The 11,738-nt window shown below is 42.2% G+C and overlaps 1 protein-coding gene across 3 annotated transcripts in view; it reads right to left on the bottom strand.

Annotated features, from left to right (window-relative positions):
- Positions 1-1,765: 1,765 nt before the first annotated feature.
- The window catches only part of THOC7 (THO complex subunit 7), a 49,124-nt gene continuing 39,151 nt past the window's right edge, over positions 1,766-11,738 (bottom strand). For all 3 annotated transcript variants that reach the window (XM_069966940.1, XM_069966941.1, XM_069966942.1), the window contains 5 exons: positions 8,104-8,190; positions 7,885-7,942; positions 6,573-6,639; positions 5,547-5,616; positions 1,766-2,130 (listed from right to left, as the gene is read on the bottom strand). In XM_069966940.1, coding sequence (XP_069823041.1) covers positions 2,072-2,130; positions 5,547-5,616; positions 6,573-6,639; positions 7,885-7,942; positions 8,104-8,190 — 341 coding nt within the window. In that variant the 3' untranslated portion in view covers positions 1,766-2,071. The remainder of the gene's footprint in view (positions 2,131-5,546; positions 5,617-6,572; positions 6,640-7,884; positions 7,943-8,103; positions 8,191-11,738) is intronic.

Genomic DNA, 11,738 nt, shown 5'->3' with positions numbered 1-11,738 from the left:
TCAATTATAGAGTGAAATAAAGTGGAGCTAAGAACCAAACCTAATAGTCTCCCTGTGCCGCTCATTATTTATACAATTTCCCTTCATCTGATTGTGAGCCGGAATGAATAGAGATCTCAGAGTGGAAGATAATGTGGCTTCAGCGCAAATCTACAAGAGATTCACTAAGCTGAAGTGTCAAAGTGGAAGGAATTAAAAATAAAAGCCCTAGTGCCGTTACTAAGTGCCCCTTGTGTAAATCTTAGAAGTGAAATGCAGACTAACAGTAAGATTTATTAACAGAGAGTAGTTAAAATATATGTGACAGATAAATCACCAGCATAAGCATTTCAGGCTTATACGGCCTTATACATCAGATGAGTTGTGCTGTCTTACCTCTAACGTCTTATTTCTATAAACCGTTTTTATTCAACTATAAAGAGGAAGGCCAAATCTGCTATCGTTCATCTATGGCTGGATCTTCAAATGTTCCTGCCACTTTTAAAAAAGTCACGCAGGCATGTCAAAAGTTACAATACATAACTATGTAGTAAAGAGGAGACATGTCTTCCCTGCCTCCCACTGAAAACAACAAGTCTATAGGAGCATTGGTCATAAATAAAATTGTATAGTGCACGCTTCACTGCCCCGATCCAAGATCCGCTCAAATCCAACAGCAGTTCCAAGACAGCACCCAAATTGTAAATCAAACCAAACAGAGACTTTATTCCACCATGTGAAATTTCTGTAAAAAGCTTGAAGGAGGTTTTTGCTGAAATGTCGCATGGTGGAATAAAGTCTCTGTTTGATTTGATTCCCACTTTGAGCGCTGTCCTGGAACTGCTGTTGCCTTTCACTGAGACCAGGGTTTCCAATATTCAGTCCATGTGGCTTTTTAGCCATGAAAATCATTTTAGTTTTTGCAGCTCTATTTCCATTAGCTGTGTGAACAAGCTCCATTATTAGGAGATAGAGTTCCCTACCTCTTGTGTCCAGTACAGAAGCCAGCACTGTAGGATGTTATGAGATTCTACTCTAGCTCCTGTACTAGGGACAAGAGACTAGGAGACAGAGCAGGACAATAGATTTTATAATACAATTTCCTGCAGCACAAGGCTGGGTTCACACACAGTATTCTGTTCAGTATTTCTAGCCAAAACCAGAAGTGGAGCAGACACAAAAATGTAATAAAAAGATTTTCCATTTTTTGTGACCCACTCTTGGTTTTGGCTAAAAATACTGACCAAGACTATGTGGGAAGCCTATGGTTTCAACAACATTTTTTCTTGTCCGTTTAGAATTTTTAAAGTGACGCCCGTCATTTTGAGTCGCCTGTCAGTGCAATAACAGCTGCTGGTACATTATTCTAGTTTGGGTGGACTAATTGACCTTTGGGTGTGTCTTTAAGTTTTAAAAGTCCATTGAATTTAATAGTAAAAATGGAGAAAGGACGGTGACAAAAAACAAACAAACTGTGTGAACTAAAAAATAATGTTCGCTGTTTGCAAAAGATGTCCAAAAATACTTGACATGACCATTATTTTGACGTCCGTGCACATAACGTCCTTCATTTTATACACTGTGGGCATTGGACGTCTGTCATTCCATTTAATGCATTACATTGCAGTTAGTTAAATTGCGGCAATAACAGACGACTTTTTAAATAAAAAAACGGACACTTTTTTAAAAAAAAATTGAGGTTGTGTGAAAATTATAATATGAAGGGATCTAAATCCCACATTAGAAAACAAAATATTCCTTACCATGAATATCCAAATATATCAAGTATATTAAAAATCCTTTTATTGTAAAAGTACACAAAACACTTCAAAGGCCAACTTTCTTCCAACAAAGACACATACTACTAACTGAATTATCATATGTATGTGCTAACGTACTTCTGATCTGTTATGTATACACAGTGCAAAGGGGCGTCTGTACACAGTATTATACATATACGCTAACAGTACACAAATGCCATCTCTACAAAGGAAAAACTGATAGATAACAATAATGAGCAACGTATGCAAAGACCCTTGAGGTCCTGCACTGGGCATGTTCCTGTAAGAAGACAATTGAGGTCCTGGGTGAGCTACTGAGTATTAGTTTCCATTTGGGAATCCTGAGATTCTTCAGCCAGTTTCTCATCATCTGGAAAAGACAGGAAAACATGATAAGATGCAGTCTATAGGAAAACACTATATCATGAGAAATTGGATCAATGAAAGCTTTTGCAATCAATCAATATATATAAAATTTATACTGAGCCAACACAAAAATAAAGCAACACACAGAACTACACTATTCTGTGTGTACATCTTCAATACACCTCCTTGCTGACAGACAACAACCAAACCTGTGTAGTCTGATCCTGCTGTCATTCCCCCTTCTAGCGCTGGTCAGTTTAAAAAACCTGGTCACATGGCACAGGGTTGGGAGGGAATGATCTTAGGGCACACTTCTCCTGTATCACTCTAGTGACTGTAAAACTAGGACTGATCAAAAGTGACAGTGGCTCTTTGTCTAGTAAATTTTAGTTGCAAAAGAGATAGATGGACAGGAGTATGAATTAAGTCAATAGTTCTTTATGTGACCTGCTGTACAAAACAGAAGCATTGTGTATATTGTGGATCACAAAATGATTGTGGATCACAAAATGATTTGCAGCCACAGATCACAGGGCACAGGACATTACACTATTATTATGAAGACTTTGCTTTGTGCTCACTGAGATCAGCACATCCAGTAACGTTATGGCAGCCTGGGCTTATATTTTCAGATTTTGGTTGCCTCTGTCCATCCAGCAGACTCATCCTATTCTATTCTCCTGTGTTAGACGATGTGCCTTAACAATGATACACGGCTGACCAAGTTTAAGAGAAGACTGGCCATAGAGACAGCAAAATGAAAATAAATAATTTTAGGCACTTAAAAACAATCAGTTGTCAGACTTAATGGGGTATTCTAGATTTCAATGAAAAAATTTAATTAGGTTGGCAGGATAACTACACAACAAGACACTAATCCTACATCCTAAATATAATAACCTCTCTTTGTTACTGTATTGTCTCTGTTATTCTCTTGCTCCATGTGTATAACTACTCAGCACACCAAGAGAAGGTGAGGCATTTCTCTAGCTGCTGAAGAGTGAGGCCCTACCTTAATGGACACACTATAACTTAAGGGCCTTTTACACAGAACAATTATTGACCAGGAGCCTTGCAACAAAAACGTTCCTTCGGCTGATAATATGCCTGTGCAAGAGTGACAGCAATCAGCTGAGGGCAGGGATGCTCAGCTGATCATGTATTTAGGGCAGGCTTCTAAATTTATGGCCATCAGCCACACATCTTCCTGTGTAAGCAAGGAATGCGAGACCGATGACAATAAAGGGAAACTATATGCAAGAATATACATGTATCCATGTTGTCAGTTTTCATATCACACAGCAGTACATACATACATATTGCTGCGATTCAGCATCCTATTCCCCATGCAGCTGCTGTGTCTTTAGTCCCTCTCTTCTCCGGCTCCCCATGGTGGAGAAGGGACCCTTACACAAGAAGATGTGTGGCCATCAGCCTGTTCTAAAGAATCAATCAGCTGAGGATTGGGCGTTTTCACTATCCTCAGCTGATCTGGGTCACTTTTACACGGACCGATTATAGGCCGCAGTAGCGATTATCGGCCCTTTACTCTGTACTGCAGATTGGACAGACTTTTCATGTCAATGTAGGGACTGGGTGTTCAGATCCTAACCGATAGAGCACATAGGTGTTCACACCTCAGTCTGTCTGCACAACAAGAGCAGACTTCATTAGAAAGTCGATGGGTCCATCTCCTGTCTAATGCTGCGCTTACACAAAGTGATAACTCGCCCAATAAAGCGTTTAACGATTTTGAAGCAACAATTTGGTTTTTATAACAATTAGCGTTTAGACAAATAAATAGTTAGAAAATTTGTAAGAAAAATCGTTACTGCAAACATTTATAAGATCGCTTAAGCCCATCTTTCACATAGGGTGAATCTTTGAAAGACTTTATACGAAACGATCTGCAAATTTGTAGCGAACAACGATTTGAGAACAGATCAAAATGAACAATTTCTCGCTCGCCGCTTGATCGTTTGCTGTGTTTACACGGAACGATTATCCCTCAAATGCGATCGTTATTGCGAAAATTCAAACGATAATCGTTCCGTGTAAACGCAGCATTACACACAAAGTGGGGTTAAGTAGCACATGTCCATGCGCTTCTCCCCGCTAGCTCTAATGATCAGCAGGTGACTTAACACCCAGACCCACCGATCAAAACGTCTCCTAGGACATTCCAAACAATTTTTTTTTTTTTTTTTTTTTAAGGCTGATATAATTGTACACGATTTGTAACTGTACACAGCTTGAAACAAATCACACCACTAGAGGGCAACACTGAGATGCAAAGATGTGAATGGTTAACTTTCTCAATAATGGCATTGATTACCAAAGTAAAGGAAAATACCACTTATGAATATCAGTCATAAATTAAATTCAGTGAAAGCCAACATAAAATCTTGAGCACATTTGCTTTGCTTATCTTGCAATGACTTAGGGGTGCATGGAAGATGTGCTACAAAATGGTGTTCGGAGTTCCCAGCATCATTTATGATGATGTTGGGAGCTTTGAAACTGTTAAAATCCTCATGTTATTGTGGCACGAAGATCTAAACGGAGCTTCTGCTTCGGACCTCCCATCATCATGTATCAGGGTGCCGGCAGTTCCACCCTGTAGCACCACTTCTGTGCACGGACTGTGTGAATGTCCCCTTAGACCTATGTCATTATTTTCCTCTATTCACAGTAAGACTTCTTCTGGTTTTCCTTCTAGGAATCCATATGCAGATTATCTGCACTCAGTCATGTGACACTGCTATAACTGTGCAACTTATCTGACCTCACACAATTCACTGCTCTCTGATAACAAGTTTTTTTTTTTTTTACTGTTCTTCATATGTAAATTAGGAAAATAAGCCTAACTTAAAGACTGACATCTCCCATCTCATTTTCAGGTTACACGGGCCGATGGGGGCCCGATAATACCTGAAAACGAGCAGCGATCTGCTAGATTGTTGCTCGTTTACTGGACCTATTACACGGCCCGATAATAGTTAAACAAGGGCTGCAGGGACATAGTTACCGATGACAGACCAATCACAGGCCGGGACCGCCGTGGCCTGTGATTGGCCGGGAGGCCTGTGAGCTGACAGGCCACTCTGAAGCTAGAGCGTGCAGGACTTGGGGAGAAGAAGACCGCAGCAGCAGCCCTGGAACGTGGATAGGTAATGTATATAGTCAGTCGCCGGCCGCACACCGCTACTACTCATATCAAAGTGTGGTCAGCGCCCAACGAAAATAGGTCTAAACCTATATCAACGATCAGCCGATGATCGTTGTCATCGGCTGATCGTTGTATTCATTACATGGAGCGATAATCGGCCGAATCGGGCCAATTCGGACGATTAACCTTCCGTGTAATAGTACCCTTAGATGCGGCCAGGTCTGACTACATCTGCATATGCAGTTACTTACTTTCCAGTGTTTGTTGAAGCTCATGGATGGTGCTGAGTAGTACATGGAACTGTTTCCTCCTTAGCTCCAGCTACAAAAGAGGGAAAATGTCAGTACACTTGTTTCTATATCATGATGTTCCTATCTGACAAGTCCCTGGAGGACAGGAGTAAATGACATGTGTTATTCATAATTTATACATTTTAGCTCTTTCTGCAACCAAATGGCTATATGTTACAACCAGGGACCTGAATAATTCAAGGTGCCAACTACAGTTGCCCATTACTTGCTATGTAGGTTTCAAGGGAAAGTGGTGACAGAGCAAGAGAGAATGTCCTGAGGAAGACAGCATTCTCCTGCAGGATGCATAATACTACATTAGGCTATATACACACACAACATATATTTTCGTAAATCCACGACCGTTGTACAACGGCCATGATTATTACGAAAATATACGTTACCTTGCTGTCTATGGGATCCCGGCCAGAGCGTATACACATGGTATACACTCTGGACGGGATCCCTAGCGGCCCCGCAAACAACTGACATATCAGTTGCCTGTCAGTGTGCACTATGGCCTGCAGTGGAGAGTTCTGATGCGGTCGTGCAGGGATACGCCCGCATCAGAACTCTGTGGGGCTAAAGATCACCTGGCCGATACTGCAGTACCTGCTGGGATGATCTTTTCAGAGACCGGCCATTCTCTTACAGCGTGTGAACATAGCCTTATACTGTAAAGAGGCACTATTGGACAGCCTCATGCCTACAGTAATACATAGGTTTCTACCAGTGAAATGCCAATGGTGATTGGCTGGAGTAGTCAGAGTTCCACAAGCCACAAATCTGGACTGTCTGTAACACTGTATACTGAAAGTTGTTCCAAGTTACGATGTACTAGTAAATGTGCCCTATTCTATTGGTTTATGCAGATGCTCACATATATGTGCATATAAGTGGTGGGCCTGTATTGCCTAAATGAGACATACAAATAATAGTATTAGGCAGACAAACCCTTCAGCACATTCCCCAAATCTGAAATCTTACCTTATCCTCTACATTCTCTTTGGTATGAGACAATTGCTTCAACTCCTTGTCCAATGCTTCAAGCTGCCTGTAATGTAACACACACACTAGTTTCAATACTACTACTACTACTACTACTACTACTACTACTGACCATGTAGATACATGTCTAGATGCATAGTTAAAACAATTGTCAGGGTGCTTTAAAAATAAAAAAAATTAGGAATGCCAACTTTCCTGATCCCCCGCTGCTCACTGCTTTCTTTAATGTTGCTGGAAGAGAGGCAATGCCTGCTAAGCCAATCACTGGATGAGGTAGGTTACTGCTGAAGGGATCGGCTTAGTGGGCAGCATGTGTGTGTGTGTGTGTCAGCAACAAGGATCAGGCATCAATGAAACCGCAGCAGCAGGGAGGGGGATTAAGCAAGTTAGTATGCCTTATTTTTTATTGCTAAAGCATGTTGATTAGGCTTATGTTTTTCTCCCTCATAGCCCCCCCCCTTATAGGGTATGTGCATTTATGAAAGTATTTTTTATTTCTACGATACATCCAAAATGTAACATAATTAAACAATTTTGCAATTACTCCTCATGAACAAAAGTTCTATTGTTTTGTGTAGCCAGCTCCTTTGTAGGCCAATGTGTGTTCATTGTTACAGCTTACATGCAAACTCACTGTGTAGTCTGTTCCTGCAGTCATATGTTACTTTACTATTGTCTGAAGGTTAGGAAGAAGAGAGTAGGGGGCAATGAAGTACCACATGACTGCAGTGTCCATTTAGGTTTGCTTGGAAGCTATAAGCACAAAATGTTAAGTTTTTTTCTTAAATCAAGTAGACTAGGAGTTTTTCGTGCATATAAGCAATAAAAATAATGATTGCAATGTGTATATGTCCTTTAAAGGAGAGGACCCAATGAAGTATAAAAACTGCAGACAGGTCGGTGGAGGCATGAAAATAATACACAACTGAACTCACCCGTCCTTGTGCTGCCGATGCGCCCCTCTCCGCTCCCATTCACATCAGCCTGGCTGAACAATCGCCCGCTCAGCCAGTCAGACACTGGGGTGTTGTCCTGCCCCAGTCACCGATTGGCTGGACAAGCGATCACTTAGCCAGGGGTGTGAAGTTTCAGCTAGCAGAGCAGCAAGTCACTGGCTGATGTGAACAGGACCCGGGAATGGCGCAGCGGAGTGGAGGCACGAGTTGGGGTGAGTTAAGTTGTCTATTATTTTCCTGCCCCCACCGGCCTGCCTGCAGTTTTTGTACTTCCGTTGGACTTCTCATTTGAGTTACTTAGAAGAGAGGGATATGTCTGAATGTTGGATACATACTTTAATGTCTCATGACGATCTGGATGATGCTGAATGACTTTAGCCAATGCATCATACTCTGAAAAAAAATAATATATGAATCAATCAATCTACTATCATTGGGATCTGATGACAGTAATCTATGTATCTATCTATGTCCAGCTGTACAGTAAAGCCAAGTGGGACCTCTACACACAAATTATACAGTAAAGCCAGGATGGACCTGTACAATATGTTTACCTTGACGATTTTTTCGGATGCGTTTGGCTTGCAATATCTGTTTCTTACACTCTGCAATCTTTTCATGTGCGGCTGCGATGCTGCTCTCTGCATTGGGAATAGAAGCAGAACATGAACCAGAGATGTTTCAGATCATGTAGAGAGAGAAATGTGTAGACTGAGGTCAAACTTTATACAAGAAACAAAGTCAGCTGCTAAAGACGCAGATAAAGATGCTACGGAGGTCATTCACACATGTATGTAGATGTATCTGGAAATTAAGCAATGATCATAGGAGCTGATAATTATCGGTAATGCCATAAAGTCAGCGTCTCACCAATCCAAATTGTTGTTTGCAGGCGACAATAGACAAACCCAACCGCAGAGTAAAAGTGGGTAAGATAAACTAAAGGTTTAGTGCTTGTTTCAAAAGTATAGTCCAAGGTTGGATGCACACCTTTCAGTGTTTTTTTTTTGTGGATTTTGATTCCTTAGGGCCAGTTCACACTGAGTAAGATCGTGGTAATTCCGTGGCGGAGCTCTCTCAGTGTGCTGCTGTAAGTGAATGGGAGAGCGCACACTCGTCCGCTGCCGCCGCTCTCCGCTCAGAGAACTGACATGTTAATTCTTTAAGCGGAGAGGAGAAGAAGCGGACGAGCGTGCGCTCTCCCATTCGCTCAAAGCAGGACACTGAGCGCGGCGGGATTCAGCAGCGGAGAGCTTCACCACGGAATTACGACAATCTTGCTCAGTGTGAACTGGCCCTTAATGAGCACAAACATCAAATCTGTAGGTCCCCTTTAGGGTGCGTTCACACCTACAGGATCTGCAGCTGATTTTCTGCAGCAGATTTCATTTAAATAACTGAACACAGCATCAAATCTGCTGCAGATCTGCTGCAGATCCTGTAGGTGTGAACGCACCCTTAAAGAAAACAAACTGCATACTATTAAGGACTGTTAACCACTTACAGTCATCATTGAATATGAAATTGGAGTTTATGGGCCTTGCAGCTTATTTCTATTTTCCCACTTATAGTATCTAGAGATGAGAGAACCGGGTTCCAGCCAAACCCGAACGTTCGGCATTTGATTAGCTGGGGCTGCTGAACTTGGATCAAGCTCTAAGGTTGTCTGGAAAACATGGATACAGCCAACTCGAACCCGAACCCGCTTCGCTCATCTCTAATAGTATCCCTTTAAACGGTATGTTGGAGACTTTTTTTTCTTCTGCTATATCAAACATACTTTTTTTTCATCCACTCAACTTCCACTTAAAGCGACTCTGTACCCACAATCTGACCCCCCCAAACCACTTGTACCTTCAGATAGCCGCTTTTAATCAAATATCTGTCCTGTGGTCCGTTCGGCAGGTGATGTAGTTATTGTCCTAAAAAAAATACTTTAAAACTTGAAGCCCGTGCCAAACGGGAGTATCCGTGGCCTAACTTTGCACCACCCCTCCGTCCCTCCTCCCCACCCTCTTAATCATTAGGAATGCCACTAAAACATTTTCTCCATGCTGAACATTGCACAGGTCCTTAAAGGAGAAGTCCGGCCAAAATTAATTTTTGATATGTTGTTACTTATGAAAAGTTATACAAATTTCTAATGTACATTAATTATGGGAAATGCACATATACTGCTATTTCCCTTAATTTAGTAGATCAGGAAGTGTTAGAAATATCTCTGAAGAAGTGACGTCACGACCCAGGGTGTAATTCCTATGGAGTGTCCAGCAGGGGGCGCTCTCTATATAGAAGTCTATGGGACTTTATTGTTTCTATGGGTTTCTATGTAATGTAATGTAATGTAATGTAGTGTACAGTGCTTTATTGAATGAATACATCTATGGAATACTTTGGGGAGCAAGTGTCCTTGCTCCCCAAAGTATTGCATAAATGTATTCATTCAATACATTCAATACACAGTAAGCCCGCCGATCCGCCGCATTTCCGCCGAATTTCCGCCGCATTCCCGCCGATCCGCCACACGCTGATCCGCCGCATTCCCGCCGATCCGGACCATATACATTGAACTACAGCTCCCATCATCTGCTTATAGTATGAACAGGTGATGGGAGCTGTAGCTGGGTAATGGATATGACATGCCGCCGGGCGCAGGGGGGAGCCGCTCAGTACACAGGAGCGCTCCCCCCTCCTCCTCCTCCTTCCGGGATAACTTCCGCCTATACCAATGCTGACTCCCTGCCTGGCCGCCGCTCTCCGCTCTCCCACCCATACATACCGGCTCCCGATGCATCCTGGTGTCCGCGCTGATGCCGGGAGCCGGTATATGAGAGCGGAGAGCGGCGGCCAGGCAGGGAGTCAGCATTGGTATAGGCGGAAGTTATCACGGAAGGAGGAGGAGGGGGGAGCGCTCCTGTGTACTGAGCGGCGCCCGGCGGCATGTGATATCCCTTACCCAGCTACAGCTCCCATCACCTGTTCATACTATAAGCAGATGATGGGAGCTGTAGTTCAATGTATATGGTCCGGATCGGCGGGAATGCGGCGGATCGGCGTGTGGCGGATCGGCGGGAATGCGGCGGAAATTCGGCGGAAATGCGGCGGATCGGCGGGCTTACTGTGTATTGAATGTATTGAATGAATACATTTATGCAATACTTTGGGGAGCAAGGACACTTGCTCCCCAAAGTATTCCATAGATGTATTCATTCAATAAAGCACTGTACACTACATTACATTACATTACATTACATAGAAACCCATAGAAACAATAAAGTCCCATAGACTTCTATATAGAGAGCGCCCCCTGCTGGACACTCCATAGGAATTACACCCTGGGTCGTGACGTCACTTCTTCAGAGATATTTCTAACACTTCCTGATCTACTAAATTAAGGGAAATAGCTCTATATGTGCATTTCCCATAATTAATGTACATTAGAAATTTGTATAACTTTTCATAAGTAACAACATATCAAAAATTAATTTTGGCCGGACTTCTCCTTTAATGATCCAGCCCCTGTGCCGGGCTGCCACAGGTGGGGAATAGGAGGCAATCTGGAGCATTCCTAATGATGAGGAGGGTGGGGAGGAGGGACAGAGAAATTGTGCAAAGTTAGGGCACAGATACTACCATTTGGCACAGGGCTTCAAGTTTAAAAGTATTTTTTTAGGACAATAACTGCATCACCTGCCAAACGGACCACAGGACAGATCTTGGATTAAAAGCAGCTATCCGAAGGTACAAGTGTTTTTTTTTTTTTTTTTTGGGGGGGGGGGGGGTCAGATTATGGGTACAGAGTCGCTTTAACCCTGCTGTTCTGTTCGGTCAAAAATGACCGAATTTGAAATTTGATATTTTTTTTAATATTCATTATGCGGTTCTGAAACTTGTGGTTCATTGACTTTTCCTCATTTGAGGGGTTCTTACTAATAGCAGTTTTTATTTATTTTTTGCTCCATGTCTTTTTTTACTTTTGTACTGTTCGGTCAAAAATGACCGATAGCCTTTTATACTAATCTCCAACCATTTTTTGAAAAAAATAAAGGCGTTATAATCTCATTTTGGTCAAACAGTAACAGAGACAACGGAAAGCCAGACATGATGTTACATTACAATGCCACTAAAGGGGCAGTTGATACTAATCGGTGGCCAATGGTTGTTTTTTACAATATTCTTGATGTGTCGG

The sequence above is a fragment of the Dendropsophus ebraccatus genome, chromosome 4 (genome assembly GCF_027789765.1).
Source record: "Dendropsophus ebraccatus isolate aDenEbr1 chromosome 4, aDenEbr1.pat, whole genome shotgun sequence".
In the NCBI taxonomy this organism is placed as follows: Eukaryota; Metazoa; Chordata; class Amphibia; order Anura; family Hylidae; genus Dendropsophus; species Dendropsophus ebraccatus.
This window is presented reverse-complemented; position numbering and strand designations above follow the sequence as displayed.